At 30.1% G+C, this 22,301-nt stretch overlaps 1 protein-coding gene across 1 annotated transcript; it reads left to right on the top strand.

The window, feature by feature from the left end:
- The first annotated feature begins 19,047 nt into the window (after positions 1–19,047).
- On the top strand, positions 19,048–20,400 carry LOC123228571 (beta-amyrin 6-beta-monooxygenase-like). Its single transcript, XM_044653972.1, has 3 exons — positions 19,048–19,750; positions 19,828–20,015; positions 20,107–20,400. The coding sequence occupies exons 1-3, from the start codon at positions 19,063–19,065 to the stop codon at positions 20,398–20,400; spliced, it is 1,170 nt and encodes a 389-aa protein (XP_044509907.1). The 5' UTR covers positions 19,048–19,062.
- The last annotated feature ends 1,901 nt before the right edge of the window (positions 20,401–22,301 follow it).

Below are 22,301 nucleotides of genomic sequence, written 5' to 3'. Positions count from 1 at the left end.
AGTAATGAAATATATAAATAAATATGAAAATGCCTTTACAATGTAAAATATCTAAAAACCCCCCATATTTATCCTAAATTATATTTAACCCCCCATATTTATCCTAAATTATATTTAACCCCCCATACTTGTCAAATATTACATTTAACCCCCATATTACGACATAAAAACTATACTTAACAAATAAAGTGAAGTTTTAGGATAAGACTGACATAAATACCTTTTTTTGATAAATAGTATTTTTTCGAATCGAATTCAAAAATATGAACTTCCTTCGTCCGAACGAATCCCTACTAATTGATGTTGAAAAAAAATGAAAGTGAGAGTGAATGTTTGAGTGATATGAGAAGTGTGTGGAAATAAAATGAGTGAGGAGGGTATATATAGATGAAGGGAAGGGTATTTTTGACATTTTAGAAAAAGTAATGAAATATATAAATAAATATGAAAATGCCTTTACAATGTAAAATATCTAAAAACCCCCCATATTTATCCTAAATTATTTTAACCCCTATACTTGTCAAATATTACATTTAACCCCCATATTACGACATAAAAACTATACTTAACAAATAAAATGAAGTTTTAGGATAAGATTGACATAAATACATTTTTTTGATGAATAGTATTTTTTCGAGTCGAATTTAAAAATACGAACTTCCTTCGTCCGAACGAATCCCTACTAATTGATGTTGAAAAAAAAATAAAAGTGAGAGTGAATGTTTGAGTGATATGAGAAGTGTGTGGAAATAAAATGAGTGAGGAGGGTATATATAGATGAGGGGAAGGGTATTTTTGACTTTTTAGAAAAAGTAATGAAATATATAAATAAATATGAAAATGCCTTTACAATGTAAAATGTCCAAAAACCCCCCATATTTATCTTAAATTTTTAACCCTATAGTGAGTGAGGAGAGTTATATAAATGAAGGGAGGGGTAATTTGTCATTTTAGAAAAAGTTTTAAATAAATAAATAAATATCAAAATGCTTTTATAGTGTAAAATATCCAAAAACCCCCATATTTATTTAATATTTCATTAAAACCCCCATAGTGAGTGGGAGAGTTATATAAATATGAAGGGAAGGGTAATTTTGGTATTTAAAAAAACGCATAGGCATTTTTTTTTTGAAACAGTGATTTTGGGCATTTTGGCTTGGAAATAGTGATTTTGGGCATTTTGGCTTAATGGGGGGGCATTTTGGCTATTTTATATAAAATATTAATCTTGGTGCAAATATCTTAATCTTGAATTTGCAATACCCTTTAGACGAAGGAATCGATTAGTTATTGTCCGTTCTCTATTGTGTCTAATTACATTTTGAGCTTTGACTTTAAAGTTTCTAGTTTGACTTCTTAATAGAAAGTAATATTGAAAAATGATGATTGTTCCTGTGAAGCTAACTTTATATAAAATATTAAATCGGAGAAACTACACTGTATTATACAAAGTAAATAATACCATATAACATTATATTAATTCATGTGTAATTTTGACTAACCACAATTGGGACTATGAATAACTTATAAATATGTTATCACCAAGTTCTCATAATTTATACTAGAAAATGGTTCAATATTAGTTCATGTATTTATTATATTTTGTATACACAATCATGCTTTAATAATTTCTTCTAAAATGATATGATATGAATGTAATAAAGAATTAAAATGAATTATATAAAGTAAGATTATAAAGTGATAATCAGATTAAAAGAAAAAGCCATGCGGTTTTTTTTTTTCTTTTATAATACAGAGTTTCTATGGTTGGTAGAATTATTATTCTTGATTTATCCATGTTATGATAATAGTAAGGTGAATCTGTACAATGCAGAGTAGTCAAGGAATTAATTCTCATTTTAATTTGGGCCCTACATTGATATATCTAAAATTCTCGAAGGCCCAAATTTAGGGATCCAAAATTTTGTTTGGAATTCAATTAGTGTAGTAATGTTGTTGTTTGACCTTTTTCCTTTTCCTTTTAGTTTTTTCGTTTTTTAAGAATTGTGCTTCTACAATGAAGTTAACCAAAAGCATTTAGAGACAGTAGCGGATCCTTAAATTATTATAAGAGATTATAATCTAGAAGTTAATTGAAATAAGTAATTTAGGTAAATAGATTATAGTAATTGTTTTTTTGACAATATTCTTAGTTTTTTCAAATACCAATTGAGATGTCAATAACAGCTAAAGTTTAGTAGATATATTTTAACTAAAAGTTAAAGAAATAAAATTATAAATTAGATATATGGATAACAATTTATTGAAAAATAATTATAAACTAATGTAAAGATACTCACATAAGAGGGCCACAACTGATAAAATTTGATATGTTTTTAAGTGCACCCTTAATGTTTGTTTATCTAATGAAACCCATAATGAGGAGAAACTTGTAATATTACAAGTTCATTACAATTGCTGATGTAGATAGCATGACTCTCTATTTAATTATTAAAAATTATTTTACTAACTATAATTAAAGTTAAAATGTTCAAATATAAAATAAATAAAGACTTACTCTTATCCAAGGTTTAGTCTATTGCCAAGTAATATCTACTAATTTAAAAAAATTCAAATACCCATTCTTCGTCCAATTTTATTAAAATTTTCTATTAGTTATAATTGTAAAAATGTCATTTATAGTATAATATTAACAAAAAATTTAAAATTATGTCTCATTTTTTCATCTTAATTATGAAAAATAGTGATGACACACAAAAGTGAATCATTTTTATTCTTATAACTAACAAAAAATTTTAACAGAGTTGGATAATGGGTTAATATTTAGATTTTCAAAAGTTAGAGGATATCACTTTTACAATCAACCAAACCTTGTGTGAGAATAAGTCTTTTGGCCAATCAATAATAAGTAACTATCTCTCTTTTACCTCAATATTTTACATAACATATGTTTCTAAAGTGCGTGTAGTAAAATGGAAACAAAATTTAGTATTTGAACTACATGAAAAATGATAAACTTTGAAGAGTTATTGCAGTTACATGGTTGAAATATAGAAATAGAAAAGTTTGGTTGTTGCGATTTCCCAAAAAAGTGTTTTAATTTTATGTTTTAATCCAAATTGAAAACTTTTAGATGACATTTGGTTCAGATAATCAAAGATTACTCTAATAATTAATTTTTTATTATTGTTATTTTATCATGTAATAAAAAATTCTATTAATTATCTATTACCAAATAGTAATATGATGGTTCATATAAGAGGTCACCTCATGTTATATATTATCTTAATTTTGTTACTATTTTATCTTTACTTATTAAATTTTAAGAACAAATATATTTTCATTTCCAATTAATATAAGTCATGACTTATGAAAAACAATTGTAACACCCACAAGTAGGTAACAAGGGTACTTTAGTCATTTTGTATTTATTTAAGAGTATAGTCTTTATGGTTGATATAGTGTGAAATTATTTAAGTACTAAGAATTTAGGAGGAAATATGACTGTGTAAGGGTTAGGAATGCTTGTGCATCGCTTGCCATGTCAGTCGAAGTGGAAAGATACAATATTGGATTACTTGAAAGAGTGAACAACCGTTCATGTTAAGCATGAATACCTGTTCATCACGTTATTGAAATATAAGTTTAAAAGTGCATGTTGCTGGAATTGTGGGATTATTATCCTAAAGATTTCATGCATTCATCTTATGCAAGAGAAAGGGAGAAAAACTAAGTGTTTGGCTTATCCATACAACAATTCTGGCAAGTGGTGTTTACTAGCGAAAGTAAGGGAGTCAAGAAGAGGAGAGGAAAAGATTTTTCAAGACTAGATCGTCTAGTGAAGAGTCCAAGTAAGGAGAATGACCTTTGTTCATCATTGATGAATACTGATCAATAGTTTATGGTGATATGATGATTTGTTTATGAGAACCAATGAATTTTGTTGGTTAAGGTTAATAATCCAAAAGCATGAAATTATTGAGTTGTTGCAAATGTTGTGAAATATATGTAGACAGACATATGTTATTGGATCTTTATACATGTTTTATACTGATTTGATAAGTTTCTCATAAGGAAAGATGATTTACGAGTTTATGGTTGAAAGGTAATTGTATGGACATGTGAATAATGTTATTGGTATTTTATAGTTGAGTAGACAAAATCAGCATGTTAATTACTTTTATAGGTATTATGGAATGTAGAAAATGTTAGGATATGTTTGGATTCAAATTTTTTGCGTAGAGACCATTTAGGGTCTGTATACAGGTTGCTTTTCATGTTCTAGATGTTGTGAACAACCTCCCTAATGCAATAACGATTGTCACATGCCTAGAACGAAGTAGTTATAGGGAATGAACAAACATGCAATAGACACATGCTTGTTCATGCGAAATTAAGGATTAGATAGTCAATTTTTTGAAAATTCGATAAATGATAGACTTCGTTGACAGATAATAAGTTAAGTAGGACATGAAGTTTACACGTTCATCACTTAAGGATAACTGTTCCTAAGGTGAAATGACAGAAATACCACTAAAAAGTACAAAGGTTGAAAAATGACTAAGTTTTGAGAGTTTGATTTTATACCAAGACAAATGTCTATTCCCCTAATAAGTGAACCTTAGTTCATGTTTAATGATAGGTACAATGAAGGATGAACAATGAGGTTAATCATTCATAGTTAAAGAATAAGGGATGTTTGTGCTCATAGGATATGCACACTTATTCAGAGTGAATAAAAAAGGCACACCTATGAGGGACTAGTTGTGCATAAGGAAAAAGAATAAATCGTCTGTGTACTTGATAAGGGATGTTAGTTCATAAAGATAAAAGTAAAGAAAGTTAAGTGAACCAGACTAGATGTTTATGAGGTTATCTTGAGAGATTGTACAAACTTACTAGGAATGCAATAGTACGCAATGTGCCTAAGATATGAGTTAGTGTTAAGGCACGAGCTATATAAAGGGTGAAAGCTTAGATGAGCCTAAGATGTTTATATAGCTTGAGATACGTGCATACTAGAAATATCTTAGGATCATTATGAGGGAACACTGTGAGCATATGCTCCCTACACTGCCTACAATAGGGCATGTCCATAGTAAGACATTGTACTACCAATAGGGTACTAGTGACCAACTACATTGTTCATCACTTATTGGGTGTACAAGTGTGCACCTTTAACATGCACGATCGTACATTCTTATTTACTTAAACTTTTCACTTATTATGCATGAAATAACAATTTTGTTGTTGTCAACCTATGTACAAGCATGCACCCTTAATATGCATAACCATATAGGGCCTCAACATTTAATAAATAAATACAAACAAAAAAGGAAAAAATAGTGTTAGACCCTTAGGTGTTTTGATGATGTTAACAATAAAAGTTTGAATGTCTAATATTGTCCAAGGACTGTGTTAAAAAACATTATTAAATGGACACAATTTGAAAAACACATAAATAAGACATACATGCTTGTGTATATCACTTACATGCCTATGTACAAGCCAAATATGAGGAAGAAGTACTCGTGTAGTATCTACATGCAATTTTGGGTGAAGTCAACACGATCAACACGTTAAAGCATGATACACATTTGTGTATCTTTGGGAACCAGAGCACAAGGAATTTTCATAGTTTTATCTTGCTATGCTTCATGAAAAATTCAAAAGAGAAAAAGATGCACACCCGTGCATAAGAACAATAGCCTCGTGCATAGGCAAAAATTCAAGCTTTCACTTTCTTGTTCCTTTTTAATTCATGGCTCTAGAATCCTAAAAGAATATCAAATATAAAGGTGGAACAACCGTGTATGATAGAGGAATGTCCATTTGGATTAATATCAAGAAGAAAATTTGATTGTTAAAAGCTTTGATTGCGATTGCCACAAGTTGAAAAGAAGAAATTTAAATGATACATGTCTGTGTATTGTGCAAATTCAAGAAGAAAATGACCCTTTCAAAGCTCAACAAATCTATTATCCCATCTAACGATAATATAAGCTATTTCAATAATACATAAGTATAAACTGAATATTATTTGAAGATGAATAGTTTAAAGATCATTCATATAAAATCTAATACTCTCTTATTCTCTAGAACTCTCTCTTTAAGCTCATAACTTATATTATTGAGAGAAACATTGTGTTCTTTTTTTGTAGTGCATTTAAAATTTTCTGTATTCAAATGCAATTGGGTGAAATCCTAAATAAACTATTGTTGTAGATACAATTTCAGATTAACTAGTGTACATGGGCGATATCCTAAAGAAGTATTGTAAATAAGGGAATCTTTACTAGTGGAACTTCAATTCGATTTCTTGAAAGAAGTTGACGTATAAAGCTTGGAAGAGAAAGCTCCAAACCACTATAAACTCTTGAGCTTTTCAATCCCTTTCTCTTTTCTTTTTGCTTCACATTTGTGTTGTGTGTTTTGATAAGTTGTTAAGAATTGTTTATGCTTAATTACTTGAGTATATTGTTAAAATTAGTTGTGTGATTATGTTTGATTGCAAATTTGTTTAAAAGTCTTAATTTGGTTTAAAGTTTTAAATAATTTTATTCAACCACCTCTATAAGAGCTTGGACTTTAGGTTACAAAATCTAACGATCTTTAAAGTTTAAGATTGAATTTATAATGATTAGCACATCAACCCCTATTTTTGGTCACAAATATAGCGTTACAAGACCACCATTGTTTTGTGGATTAAATTATAATCAATTGAAAATTATGATGAAACTCCACATTCAATTGGTAGATTATTAGTTATGAAAAATCATAAAAAATGGTGACTTTGTGTCTAGGGATCCTAGAACAAACTTGCCTAAATTAATAAGGCTTTGATGAGAAAGATGAAAAATAATGAGTTTAAATGCAAGAGCTATGAATATGTTCTTTTGTGTTAAACTTAACTGAATTTAATTATGTTTCCTCATGTGAATTAGCTCAAAAGATATAGACTATCCTTCAAACCACTCATGAAAGAACAAATCAAATGAAAGAGTCCAAAATTGAGGTCTTTTTCTAGGAGTATGAGTTGTTTGAAATAAAGTCAGAAGTAAATATAACTGACATGTACAAGAGGTTCTCAAACTTGGTCAATGATCTTTGAGGACTTGGGAAGAAGTTTGAGACCATTGAGTTTGTTAAGAAGATTCTTCGATTGTAATCAAAATTATAGAGCATGTAGTTAACCGCCATTGAAGAATAAAAAGATTTAAGTAAAATGGGCATAGATGAGCTTATTGGAAGTTTATTAACTTTTGAAATGAAGAAAAAGCCTAAGAAGGAAGAGACCAAACCAAAGAAGAACATTGCCTTGAAAGTTGAGAGTGAAGAGGATAACTCCTCAACATGAGTTTTCTTGCAAGGAAATTCAACAAGTTCTTTTCAAGAGGCAAAGGAAATAATTTCTTCTAATCAAAATATAAAGAGGATAGTGACAATAAGATAATGTATTATAAGTCCAAGAAACTCAATCATATTCGACAAGAATTTCCTCAATTCATGAAGAGGAAGAAGGACAAGAAACTAAAAAAAGAAGGTGTTTGCAGTCACTTGGAGTGAAAGTGATAATTCAAATGAAAAAAGTGAGTCGAAGCATGAAAGAGCCAATCTATGCTTCATGGCCATGAACAAATAAGTGGAAGAGGTTATTAACTCTAACTCTTACTCTATTAGTGAATTGCAAAAAGCATTTAATTATCTTATGGATAAATTTAAATGCAAGTGTGTTAAAAATAAATCTTTGAGAAAACAATTTACATGTATTAAAAATGATCATGAAAATCTCATAGATGAGCATGCTTAGAATAAGAAAGAACTTGAATTGGTCAAAAATGAAAATATTTTATCATCAAATGAGTTAGAAGAACTTAGAAGTGAAAATGATGCATTACATATGAAAATAACTAACTCAAATAAGATTTTAGAAAATTTCAATATAGACAAAAAAAGATTATATGAGATGCTTGCATCATAAAGATGTGTATTAAATAAAGAAGGTCTAGGTTATAGTAGAAATAATCCTTTTGTTAAATCATATATGTCTCTAAAGAATGATCATTCATTATATTTAAAATGCAAGTTTTGTGCTTTCATTAAATGTACTATTGAAAAATATCTAATTAGGAATGACAAACCATTCAAAATAAGGAAGGTTTGGGTTCCTAAAAGGACACTAAAAACTAACCGTGATAGACTTAAAACTATTTGGGTACCATAAAAATGTTAAATTTCTTTGTAAGTATGCCTTGTAGAATTGAAATCAAAAAGTTGCAAAATGAATGACTATGCAAGAGACAAAACCGGACAATGGAAAAAGTTGAGCACCAAGGTACCTTAAAAGTTAAAATTGTTCAAGTTGAAAGCTTGAGATATCAAGTACCTAAACTTATTTTAAATTCAATAAACATATGATTTTGATTCAATTATTGAGTTGGGATACACATGTTAATATAATTAAATGCTTGAATGGAAATTGCTCTTAAGTTTGATTTTTGATTCATTCATTTGATATTTGTTAATGTGTCTCATGAAAATTGTATGGAAATGCCAAAATTGATATATGATTGGGATGTTTTAAATACGTATATGTTATTGGTTAGTTGAAATGTTCACATGCAAATTGTATGGAAACATTGTTTTCTTAATTGAAATCTTTGCATAATGATTGTGGCCTTGTAATACATGTTCATATGCTTTCTTTTAACAAATTTTTCAAAAAACAATTCATACACGACTGTGTTAGTTAACTACACACCCATGTACTTTTGAGATTTTTGGGTTTTAAAAGTCACAAACACATGCTTGTGTATACTAATACACACACCTGTGTTCGCATTAGTATTTAAAGAAATCTATTTTTTCAAATTCATTTCACATGCACCCAAAATCCTAAGCCATTGAGTCTTTTCGTCATTCCCTATCTCTAGTAGCCTATTTTTGAAAAAAAAAAAAAAAAACTCCATCAATTGTCATAATTCTAACATCTAAGTGCATAAGCCATCACTGAAATTGACTTGACTAGCCTCAACTTCCCAAAATTCATCCTATCTTGTGCTTTTTTGGCCTAAATTTGTGGTAGTGAAGATGGGTCCAAGAAAGAAGATGGTGGCTCAACGATTATACAATAACTTTACAATTGAAATGAAGAACATTACACATCAAAACAAGCTTCGAGAAATCCAACTTAGAGGTACTTTTCATGGCTAATGTATTGATATGAATACCATGCATAAAATTGGTCTTGAAAATGAACTGATAGAGATTATTAGAAGAATGAAATGGGAAACCTTATTTTTTATGAACTTAGATGTGTATGAGGATTTAGTTTATGAATTCTATAGCTCATTATCAGTGTCAATGGATAAAAATGATAACATGGTTAGGTATACTATAAGTTTTAGAATGAAGGGAAAAGATTTTGATATTGAGCCTAAAAAGTTTGTTGTATGGTTAATTGTGATAGTGAAGGAATTTTGAATTCTCTTGGGAGTTGGACATTAATTATCTTTAGTCTGATCTTGGTGGTGTTAGGGTTTATTATTCAAATATGAACCAATTGATTGGGTTTAGTTGTCTTACTGTAAAGATTTTACATAGGTGATAATATACTCACTAAATACTAGAAAGAGTACAAATAGGCATGTGCCTGTATTAGATATGGTACTTTTAAAGGTTGCCATAGATGGAATGCAAGTGGATACAACTAAATGGCTTATTTGTAAATTGCTTGAAATTTAGGATGATGACATTGAGATTCAGTTTGCCATGATTACACTTTCATAGCTTGGAAATTGGAGATTACTTTTAATGATAGTGATAGGGTATATTTAAGGAAGCTCAAGGTGACTTACTCGTTGAATGTTGATGCTTTGTCAAAGATAAAAATGATAGAAAAAGTTCAAATTGGTGGATGACATTTATTTTTTGCTAGAAGAAACAATGAAAAAGAATGAACGGGTGAAAAGCCTATGGGTCAAGAGCAAATTGGGGAAGAACAAGAGATGTCTACTATGCCCAATGATCCTATTATGCTAGAATCTAGCTCAAGACAAGGTAAAAGGGTAAAAGTTGATCAGGTTAGTGAAGATATGTCTCTTAGTGGTATGGATCACCTAATTCAATACATAGAAGGAAGATTCAATGTTATGGAGTTGTTTACCCAAACCAGATTCAATGCAATGGAAATATCTTATAAAGCTAGATTTGATGCCATGGAGCTATCTCATAAACCAAGGTTTGATACAATAGTAGAACCCCAACTTGCTATGAATAGGGTAATTAAAAACATATAGGGACAACTCAAAAATTTAAGAAAGGACTTCTATAGAGATCGGGCATCCAGATAGAAAGAGAACCTTTCCTTATCACAGCCATGACACCTTTTTCATGCATTTCATTTTGCTTTTATTTATATTGTATATCATGACATTTTGAGGAATATTTTTAGTGCTTAAACTTGGTATCATGCTCATCTTGTTTATATATATATATATATATTTTTATGATGTTAGTGGCTAGGTACTAATTTTGGAGATATGCTTAGTTACTTATTTAACCATGTTTAGTTGTTTCTTTTATGTTTAACTTGATATTAATTTTGGAGCATTTTGTAAATGCCATGTTAACAATGTCTTTGCTTAAATGGAACATGACTTAGTTTATTTCTTGTATGGCTTTTGGATATATATATAATATTATGGATATATATTCTCTTGACATATATCTATGGGGATTGCATGTTTGATGAATGAATCTAAGGTTGAATGGATAATATCTCTTTTTAACCCCTACTTGAATAATTGTTTTTAATGCCTTGTGTTTAATGATGATGGTTAATTAAATGGCTTTTGGATATTGAGTTGTTTGATGATGATGGATATTGATGGATAATGTTTTATGTGTGATAATTGTGGATTGAGTTGATATAAGTTGAGGTGATTGCTTGAAATGAATTGTAGTTTAGGTTGGAAAGAATTTGGTTGGATTGAATGGATAATATTGGAACATTTTATTGATCTTTGGTTTTTGTTTGAAAAAGAGATTTTTCAACACCATGCCAAATTCTTTTTCAAAACCTTATCAAATGAACTTACTTTAATACCAAAACTTGATAAATATATTTGTTAAAAGGTGTTAAAGTAAAAGGGAGCATATAGATATTGAGAAAGGGGGAACAATCTTTTTAAATTAATGTTATTTAGCCTTGAATTGGTAATCAAATCAAAAATCTAAATTTAATTTATCTTTCCATATTGTTTTTTTATATTAATGCCAAAAAGGGAAGAGATATGTTGAATTAAAATTTTATTCATTGAAAAAGGAAAAAAGAAATGACAAAATTATTAGACCCTTATGTGTTTTGATATGCTAAAAACACAAATTTGAATACCTAATATTGTCTGAGGAATGTGTTAAAAATATTACCAAATAGACACAATTTGAAAAATACAAAAACAGGACATACACACCATGTATAGGCCAAACACAAGGAAGAAGTGCCCATGTAGTCTCCGCGTGCAATTTTGGGCAAAGTCAATGTGGTCAACGTACTGGAGCATGAGACACACCCGTGTGTTTTACCAAACATGCCTGTGTATCTTTGGGAATGAGAGCACGAGGAAATTTCGTTTTCAATCTTGTCGTGCTTCATGAAAAATTCAAAGGAGAAAAAGATGCATGCTTATGCATAGGAACAACACACCCATGCATAGGCAAAAATTTATGTGTTCACTTTCTCATTTCCCATTCGATTTCTTGTTTATGGCTTTGGAATCCTAAAAGAATATCAAACATGAAGGTGGAACAACCGTGCATGATAGAGGAACATTCGTTCAAATGAATATCAAGAAAAAAATTTAATTGTCAAGAGCTTTAACCGAGATTGACCGTATGTTGAAAAAAAGAAATTTAAATGATACATGTCCATGTATTGTGCAAATTCAAGATGAAAATGTCCCTTTTGATGCTCAATGGATCTATTATCTCATCCAATGGTCATAACTCATATTATTGAGAGAAACCTTATGCTCATTATTTGTAAAGGCATTTACAACTAAATTTTTTGTATTCAAACAAACTTGGGTGAAACCTCGGATAAACTATTGTTGTAGGTGCAATCCCATATCAACTAGTATATGTGGGTGAAATCCCAAAACACTATTATAAAGAAAGGGATATTTACTAGTGGAACTTCAAGTAGATTGCTTGTAAAAGTGGACATAAAAGGTTTGAAGGAGAAAACTTTGAACTATTATAAATTATTGACCCTTTCTATCCCTTTCTCTTTACTTTATGTTTTATATTTGTGTTGTCTGTTTTGATAAATTGTTGAAAACTATTTATGTTTAATTGCTTAAGTGTATTGTTGAAATTAGTTGTGTGATTGTGTTTGATTGCAAATTTATTTAAAAGTTTTAATTTGGTTTAAAGTTTTAAATAATCATATTCATCCCTCTCTATGATTATTAGCCATTTGAGGTTTTTCAAGTAGAAATTCTCTTGGACTTACCTATAGGTGTGACAACATCTGAGCTTTTTCAATTAACATTTTTGATGGAACATCACTACATGATTATGTTTTTTTTATTTCTACTGATTTAGACAAGTCTAGCAAGAAGAAACTACTTGATTTATCAAACATATTTTCACAACATCTAACCTGTTTAACAAAATTTTGGTTTTCTTTAAAAAGAAAAATGTTTTCATTAAAACTAGTATTAGCTAAAATATACACTTTCCCTTCTTAACTCAAACACATATATCTTTTGTGTATCTTATAAAAATACACCAACTTGTGTGAAAATCAAACTTATGTCTATTATAAGGTCTAAAGTAAAGAAAACAAACACATCCAAAGGTTTTCAAAATTTTATAATATGGTTATTTAATAAAAAGAACTTGTAAAGGTGATTTAGAGGTTGGGTTGAGTGTAGGTAACCTATTTATTTGATAAACAAAAATTTGGGAAGTTTTTCACCAATAAATTAGTGCAATACCTAATTGAGATAACAATATTTCTTTTCATTCTGGCATTTTGTTAAAGAGTGTAAGGACAAGAATTTCTTAAAACAATGCCCTGTGTTTGTAGATAAGGTATTAAAATTCTATATTTCTCTCTGTAACACCCCAGGTCCAATAACTCGGCCCACTGTTAAGATATTATCCACTTTGGACACACAGTCCATCATAGGTTTGCTTCTGGGCTTTGCAACCCAAAATGCGTCTTAACAGTTAAGGAGCTCACAGGCTATTTAACCAACCAAATTCTCCTACCACTAACCAATGTGGGATACATAGACAGAGCACACACAGACCCAGCATCTCTCTCGTGCTTTGTCGATGTGGGATTCCCCTAAGGGTATCACATACACCCCCCCTTACGGGACTCAGCGTCCTCGCTGAAGTTTGCCCCACCATCGTTCAAGAGGACATGCGAAGTTGCTCTGATACCAACACTTTGGGCCCTTGCCCCCATGCATGATATTGTTCGCTTTGGGCAACCCTTGGCCCGCACAGCTTTAAAACGCGTCATGCCTGGTAATGGGGGTCTTACTCATATATAGCACTTCACTCGCCACAAGCTTGCCGATGTGGGATTTGCCTAGGGGTGTCACACTCTCCCTACATTCCGCGCGCGCCCCCTTCCCTTCCACAAAATCACTTTGAAATAATTTGAGCTTCCTTTCAAGTTGTCTTTCTAAAAGTCTATAAAATTGTATAAAATTTTCTTTAATTTTGAATTTAGTTTTCAGTGGATAAATCCAAGTATATCAAGTTTAGTCATCTAAAAAATGAACATAATACTTAAACCCTTCCACATAACATATTGTAAGACCCCCTCTAAAAGTATTACCTTTCAAAGGATAATGTCACTACGTTGATTAATTGAGCATGTTTATATTTAAAAACATTTAAATCTTGTAAATAAACATATTGATTATGAAACATGAAAATTATGAAAATACCAGTTTGATAAAAATTGTCAGAAGCGTTACAAAGGATATTTGTAACATAAAACATTAATAACAACATTATATTGTGTGTAGCTAAATACATAAAAACATAGCCTGCGTACAAAAGTTGTTAAACAAGAGAAGACAAAGATGCCCTCCTCAACTCTATGTCGTTGACCTCTGCTCTACTTGCAGCTATCATGATCACCTATATCTACACACATGAAAGTTATGGAGTGAATGATAAAACACTAAGTAAGTAGGATACTCTACCACTAACTTTAACTTAATCCCCAAATTGCCCTTCTTTCAACCCATACTCTTTCTGTCATTCGGAGTATGTCATTAAACTCTCATTAGGATGATAACAGGTCATATATCTCTTATATGTACTCATACTGAACTCAAAAACATCTAGGCTATATATCATAATTCTTGAATTGAACTATGACCCGCTTGGTCTGCAGCACCCATAGGTAAGCCGAAAGGTATTTAAGTCTTTTTTCTAATTTTAAATTTGGTGTTTAACATACCCATGTATGTAGACATACATGGTTGTGTATGGTCATCATGGAGTCAATTAGTGGATCAAATTTTGATTGTGATGAAACAGGAAGTTGCTTTAGTTGTGCAACTAGACACACGATTGTGTATTGTTCATATATGCTCGTATATCACATCGTAGAGATAAAATAAAATTGCGATCAACCCTAACTCTCACATTCTTTTGCTTCCCAACCGCTAAAAAAAATGAGAGAGTGTGAGAGAGGAGTTTGTCACCATGCTTACACATAACAATCCTTCCGCACCTCGCGGGCCCCCCCTCCCCTCCCCCTTCTCTTTTTTCTTTCTTTTCCCCACCATATGGATCATGCATACTATTTACATATAAAATACCCTTGCATGGTGGAAAAAAAAATTAAAAACCCTATAATGTGGTGCGTGCATAATTAGTAAAATAATTAAAAGAAACCACCCAACTCCTACTTTCATCACCACAAATGACTCGCATAGTGTGTGGTGACAAAAATCATCCAAAATCTCTCATTTTCAAACCTACTTTCATCAATTATCAATTCTAGACGTATTCTAACACATAACCATTAACAAATTTTGTAAAAATCACAAAGGATTCAAGCCATTTCACATCGAAAATATAAACCAAAAAATTGATATCTAAAACCTAAGAAATCTATTTAAAAAAGGCTTAATTCCAATCTATTCTAGTTCTAGTTCTAGGTACTCAATAATTACTTGAAAAGCTTTGAGTTGTCTGAAAACTTTTTGTATTTTTTTTTAACAATAGAACATACTTTCGTTTCAACATTAAAACGAAGGCCACTTTTAAATATAAAATGAAAACCAACGAAAAATAAATGGATCAACAAGAATAAACCAGCAAAGCGAAGGAGCACAACTATGGCTAGAGGAGAAAAGCCCGAGTAGAACCTTCTAAATAGAGACATTCATAGATTTTGAGACACGATTTTAATAGTATTTGAAAAAGATTTAGCAATCAGCTTCATTTTCCTCTTGTCGTAATTTACAATTAAGAAATACAAACACAAACACAAAAGAAAACAACACCAAACAATTTGTTAATTTTCTCTTTCCCAAAATTTTCAATTCCACAAAAATATTATAAAAATATAGAAGCAGGATAGAACAAAATCAGTACCCCATTTATAAGAATAAATGTGGTGCTCGTTTTAAAGGGATGCAACTACAGACGACATAAAGAGTCATTTTGATTCCACAAATGTAGCAGTCTTTGGACTGACGAATTGTTGAGCATCAGTTAGAGAGTGAAAGTTTGAAGTTAATGTAAGGGGTAGAATCATGGCTTTCAAAGGCATTACAAGTATCATTTCTAATTTGCAGAAGGTTGTTGGGCTTAGAACTAAAACCCATGGGTTCCATAAAAATGGAATCAAAACCTACCCAAGGTTGAAGGGTTTTGGATAAAAACCATAACCAAAAATCGGATACTCAATGATTCTAATTCCAAACGGGTAACTTAATTAAACATAATATAAAACGGTATATATATAACACTTTTCTATAGAAATATTACCCTCCTTAGGGAAGTACTATAACTTTTGATCTTTTTAGCATGATTAATTTTAACTTAAAAACTAAATTTTAAAACAACACTTCACATTACTCAATAATTACTAAAATACTCTTATTCATTTAACATATAATATGGAAACGTACAAAAAATGTTATATAACAATAAAAATCGCAAACATTCATCATATTGTGTAGAAAACTTGATACATAACTGTAAATAGTATTAATACAACTCAAACAGAATATAGCTTAATAAAAGACCATATTATCCTCATGTCGACTTTATGCTCACTAACCTCACACTGCAGTTGCTAAGAAGATCAACTTTTACCTATAAAACATATGAAAGTAAGAGAGTGAGTGATAATCACTTAGTAAATAGGAGACTCTACTTAAACGTTTGCTTAATCTATATTTTGCCCTTGACTTAATCCTCTCTAAATTGGTCCTTCACCTTAGACTTCATACTTAGATGACACAGATCTAATTACTCAATGACTTGACATAAGACCTTCTTCAATCCCATAAACATATCTTTAGAAGGTCTTGTACGGTCATATAAGATTATCTAGGGATTCTAAACATGAATGACTCACTAAACCTTGATACTCACCTAAATAAATAAAAGGATTTGGAAATGGTGGGAGGAGATATATTTGTGGCTCTGGTTTTATTTTTGTCTCATAGAGAAAGAGAGACAAGAGGGTGGATTTTTACGGAGATGTTTTTAGAAGAGAGAGAAGACGACTCTAGTTTGGTTTTTGTATTTACAGAGAAAGAGAAAGACCAGGGTTTAGGGTCGGCTAATTAGTGAAGAAGCAAAGTAATTAATTAGTTTTTTTATTTCTATATGAAATGTTTATTGTATCATTGTCTCATACAAAATTTGTTAACCATAACAGTTCACAAATAAATATTTAAATTTTTCAAAATTAATAGATAAATCTGTCTTTGCCTAAATTTTTTGTGGAGAGCATATGAAACTCGGCAACCTATGTAAGTGACAATTTTGATTATTTTATTTAGATTTTTTAAAGAAAGATTTAACTATTAACACTCATATTTTAAATTCTCTTCAGGTATGGAATTTAAAAAGGTACAAAAAGAGAGGATATTTCCAATTTAAGTTAGATATTTTCATAAAATAATAATAGAAGGTAAAAGTTTCTAAGCTCTTGAAAACAGAGACAAGAGTATAAATCAATGCAGGTAGGTTTTGCGGGATAGGCAAACCATGATTTTCCTCACAATTTAGGGTGAAATTATGACTTACATACACTGTTTTTAAATTCCAACCGAATATAAATTTATATATAGGATGGTTTGATTTAATTAAATATAATAATTATTTATATGTATTAATTTTATTATATATAATAATAATAATAATTTATATTTAATAACTTTTCAAATCACTTATATTTATAGTAATATATATTTTTTTAATAAAAGATTATTCAAAACAATTATAAAATATTTCTAAGTTATGAAAAAAAAAAAAACAGAGAACAACAAATGTAAGTCAACTAATAAGGCAATATCTATTTTAAATGTCTGAATCATAATTAACACATTTTTTTTAAGTTATTGGATTAGATAAATAATAATTTAACCATGGAGCCAAATCAATCAGACTGTCATATATATAGAAACATCATATGATTGAAACTCATTTTCAAAAATTTTAATTATGTTTTGCTGAAGTCATTGTTTTAATCAACAGATCCAATCAATCATCTTAAAAACTAACCCCACAATTAGGTCAAGGGCAGATGTGCGTTTAAAAACATTGGCTCCAATTTTGAACTTGAGTTTGCCAAGTAGTTTGAAGATTTTTGTATTGGGGTATACATACTTCAGTTTAAATTATAAAATCAAATCAAACTAAATCGTTTAAAAATTACGGTTTGGTTTAACTTAGGTTAATATTTTTTAAATTGTTTTTTTTTAATTTGGATTACGATTTAGATAATTTTTAAACTGAACCAAATTATAAACTATATTTTTTTAAAATACATATATAACTATGTTTGATAGAATTTTTTACTAAGTAATTAGGTATAAAATGATAAAACATTATAATTAACACAAGATTATTTAAAAATAAAAATATTATAATTAACACAAGATTATTTTGAAAAATATCACAAACATCATTAACATATTAAGATTTTTTATATACATCTCGACTATACTATCAATTTTTCTGAAAAAAGTATCAATTCGTGTTAGTAATATATATTGTATCATAAGATATTATTGTGTCATATTATATATTGACTATATCATATTAATTCGATATACTTTATGATACGTATCATTTTTTATATGTATCGTATTGTAAAATATGTATTTTATATCATAAGATATTGATAACTATAGTTTAAATATACTCCAAACCTGATTAAACTACATTTTTATAACTTGATTTTGCTTGGTTTGAAATTTAAAATAGTTTACTTTAGTTTAAAAAATTTTTAAACTATTTTTTTAAATTTGAGTTAAAAAATTCTTAAATCGTACCAAACTAAACAATACTCTAATTTTTTAATTATGTACATAAAAAAAGGTGACACTGAGTATGGATCTGCCGTTTGTTTTAGATGCCAAAGTTTGATTTTTCCTGTAAAAATTCTTCATTTGTCCATTCGTATATGTTACTCCCAACTCTACATTAAATTTAAAATAGAGATGCCACAATTTACATCTTATTCTCAAAGACAGTTTTCATTTCCCTATAAAAATCTCAACCCCAGAATTCTTGTTCCCACCTTCTCAACACTCTAATCTTCTCCACACTCATCAAGCAATGGAGAATATCATAGATTTTCTCTCTCAATACTTCATTCACTTTGTAATCTTATACATTTCCGTTGGCGTCGCCTACCTTTTCTTCTACAAAAAATCTTCCGGCACAAACCTCCCACCAGGCAAAAAAGGATTGCCTTTCATCGGCGAAACTCTGGCCTATGTCTTGGCCGCTCGAAGAGGAACTCCGGAGAAATTCGTCACTGACAGAACCACCAAATTCTCCCCCGATGTGTTTCGCACTTCCTTGCTTGGCGAAGACATGGCTGTGTTTTGTGGACCTTCAGGCAACAAATTTTTGTTTTCAGGCCAAAACAAATACGTAACTTCCTGGTGGCCAAATTCCATTAAAAAGGCTCTGATGCATCCTGACAATATCAACAATTCTTCCCTGGAAGAGGCCACTAAATTGCGTAGCTTTCTTCCGCCTTTTCTCAAGCCTGAATCCCTTCAACATTACATACCTGTAATGGATTCAATGGCGAGGGAACATTTAGAGAAAGAATGGTTTCCCTACAACGATGTGAGGGTTTTTCCTCTCTCGAAAAAGTACACTTTCGCGTTGGCTTGTCGATTGTTCATTAGTGTTACAGATCCTGATCGTATAGCCAAGTTCGCCGAGCCTTTTGCACTTGCCACTGCCGGACTCATATCAGTGCCTATTGATCTTCCAGGAACAACTTTCAATAGTGCAGTGAAAGCGGGGAAAACGATTAGGGAAGAGCTGACCTCCATTATTTTGAAGAGGAAGGTTGAGATTGAAGAGAAGAATATTGCAGTGGCTACTGACTTGTTGAGTAGCATGCTGATTGATGGAATGACTGAGATTGAAATTTCTGACAAGATCATTGGATTTTTCATTGCAAGCCATGATACTACTAGTACTGCCATAACATTCATCGTTAGCTATCTCGCAGACTACCCAGAGATCTACCAAAGAGTTTTTGAAGGTAACACTACTCTTGAATCTCTCTATATATGCATACGAACATGTTTGCTTATTTTTTATTCTTATTTTTGAGGATAGAACAAATGGAGATTTTCAAGTCAAAAGAGAAAGGAGAATTGTTGAATTGGGATGATGTAAAGAAGATGAAATACTCTTGGAGTGTGGCATCTGAAGTAATGAGGCTAGCACCACCTGCTAATGGATCTTTCAGAGAGTCCATAATTGACTTCAATTATGCTGGCTATACAATCCCTAAGGGATGGAAGGTAATTGTTAAATTGTTGTTACATTATATTATTCTATATGAAATGCGTAGATAGAGTGCATCAAAGTAAAAGCTGACCCCTTGAAATGCAGACATTTTGGACAGTTCATACTACACATAAGAATCCGAAATATTTCCCGGATCCAGAGAAGTTTGATCCTTCAAGATTTGAAGGGAGTGGCCCTGCACCTTACACTTTTGTACCATTTGGTGGAGGGCCTCGAATGTGCCCTGGAAAAGAGTATGCTCGATTAGAAATACTTGTTTTCATGCATAATTTGGTCACAAAAATCAAATGGGAGAAAATCAATCCTAATGAAAAGATTTCCTACATTCCATCTCCCATTCCAATGGAAGGCCTTCCAATTTCAATCAAGATCATTTAAACATAATTTTTAAAATATTTGCTTTGGGTAGAATAAATTTGTACTGGCTTTATGCCAACTTCCTTTTTCTTCTTTTATTTTGGGGAGCGGCGATGATCTATAGGTATCACTATCCAATGTTTTTGTCTCCGCCAGTTATGTACTTTGAATGAATTTCTTGTATAATTAATGAAGTTAATTTTATCTTAATCTCATTACATATATATATGTGTGTGTGTGTGTGTGTGTGTGTGTTGTCCCATGTCTTTTAATTTGTTTTAATATTTCATACCCACATAGTTTGGTTTTGTAGTTACCAAAGGTCTCTTGTAATTGTCATTCTCTTTCCAAGAGATTGACTAATTATTGCTCACCGTCCTTTACAATTGTCAATTTCTATAGGGATATTTTGAAATTTAAACGACGGATTAAGAAAAATTGTTTAGTTGCTAACGTGACAAACCCAAAAGTCAAAGCCAGAGACTAGACTTTCACTTTTTTTCAAATATGCAAGTTAGAAATTTTAGAATATTATCAGAACTTAGAATTTTCATCCCTTAAAACGAAACTTTAGGTACCTCTCCACTATTTATTTATATGGACTTGAATAAATAAGTCAACCAATCAATTACAGTTTATAAGATATATATACAAATTATAAAATAATGAATCAAATTTTAGGATTTTAAGGGTACATGGGTTACCATACAAATTGAATTCAAAAACCTCTCGTGATCACTCCTTGACATGATTTGGTTTTCTACTCTAAAAATCTCTATCAATGATAACTTTAAATAGATAAACTATAGTGCAAACATTTTGTATTAAGTTTCTTACTAGAAACCTAGCGTATATATAGTAGGTTAATTGACTTCCTATTAAGATCTAATAAATCTGAAGGTTAGCACTTACGTTATCCACTCATACCATAATTTTTAAGTGTATTAGCTTATCTTGATTGATCTGTTAAGCCCATCTATAAACTAGCATTGGACTATTTAATTATCCGGTTTTGTTAAACCAAAAACACAATTAATGTTAGCTCACATCAAGAAATTTATCACATTCTCCTACTTAGACAACATTAATTATTTTTATTTTATTTTATTTTTAAGAAAAAGAAAAAAACAATTTTTGACTCTCGGATAATTAATAATTTTAACTTTAAATGAGCACTATTTTAGCAAACATAATAGTCCACAAGTAAATTACATTTTAATAAATTATCTAGTTAATATGATCACCAATAACGAACCAAAATATTACTTATGTTCACTATCGACATAAAATCGTCATTGATCACAATTATAAATAATTAAATCAATATGAATCAAATTTAGGAGTATAACAGAAATAACACATAATAAAGTAATCACAAACATATGTTACATTTCTATTAGTCATCTTTATAATTTCTTTTTAACCTTATGTTTTAAAAGAAATAAAAGAAATATTTTTGCTTCCAATGAAGTCTATATATTTCAACCTTGCTTGAGACTTAAGAAATATACACATACAACCGTCATACTCAAGAGAAATCTTATTTTAAGACACATATTATACCTTAATCATATACATATGCATACATCCATGACAAATAAATATGTCAATATGATCATGATAAAAAATATATATATCAACAAATAACAATACAAACTCCTACTAACCATAAATATTGAAATACCCTAAACACCCTCATTTTTTTAACATGACTTTATAGGTCACAAGTCTTATTCCTTTGGTTAGGGGCTTAACGTTTATTAACTATGTATTTTTGTATTTTATCCTAATGTCTCATTTCTTTATGAGGTTTCTGACTGTAAAATATTTTATTTTAAATATCTTAATCTACTTGTGGGCTTTAATCTAATTACACTGCTATTATAGTAAATAAAGTTGACACTAAGTAGTCTAAAATATAT

The sequence above is a fragment of the Mangifera indica genome, chromosome 11 (genome assembly GCF_011075055.1).
Source record: "Mangifera indica cultivar Alphonso chromosome 11, CATAS_Mindica_2.1, whole genome shotgun sequence".
In the NCBI taxonomy this organism is placed as follows: domain Eukaryota; kingdom Viridiplantae; phylum Streptophyta; class Magnoliopsida; order Sapindales; family Anacardiaceae; genus Mangifera; species Mangifera indica.
The sequence above is the reverse complement of the archived record's forward strand: the minus strand, read 5'-3'. Positions and strand labels throughout refer to the sequence as shown.

Excerpts from the sequence above, each read along its gene's own strand:
- LOC123228571 (XM_044653972.1), top strand. The coding sequence starts at position 19,063 with ATGGCTGTGTTTTGTGGACCTTCAGGCAACAAATTTTTGTTTTCAGGC. Across the intron at positions 19,751-19,827 it reads CTACCAAAGAGTTTTTGAAG|AACAAATGGAGATTTTCAAG; the intron begins GTAACACTACTC and ends TTTTGAGGATAG. Across the intron at positions 20,016-20,106 it reads CAATCCCTAAGGGATGGAAG|ACATTTTGGACAGTTCATAC; the intron begins GTAATTGTTAAA and ends CTTGAAATGCAG.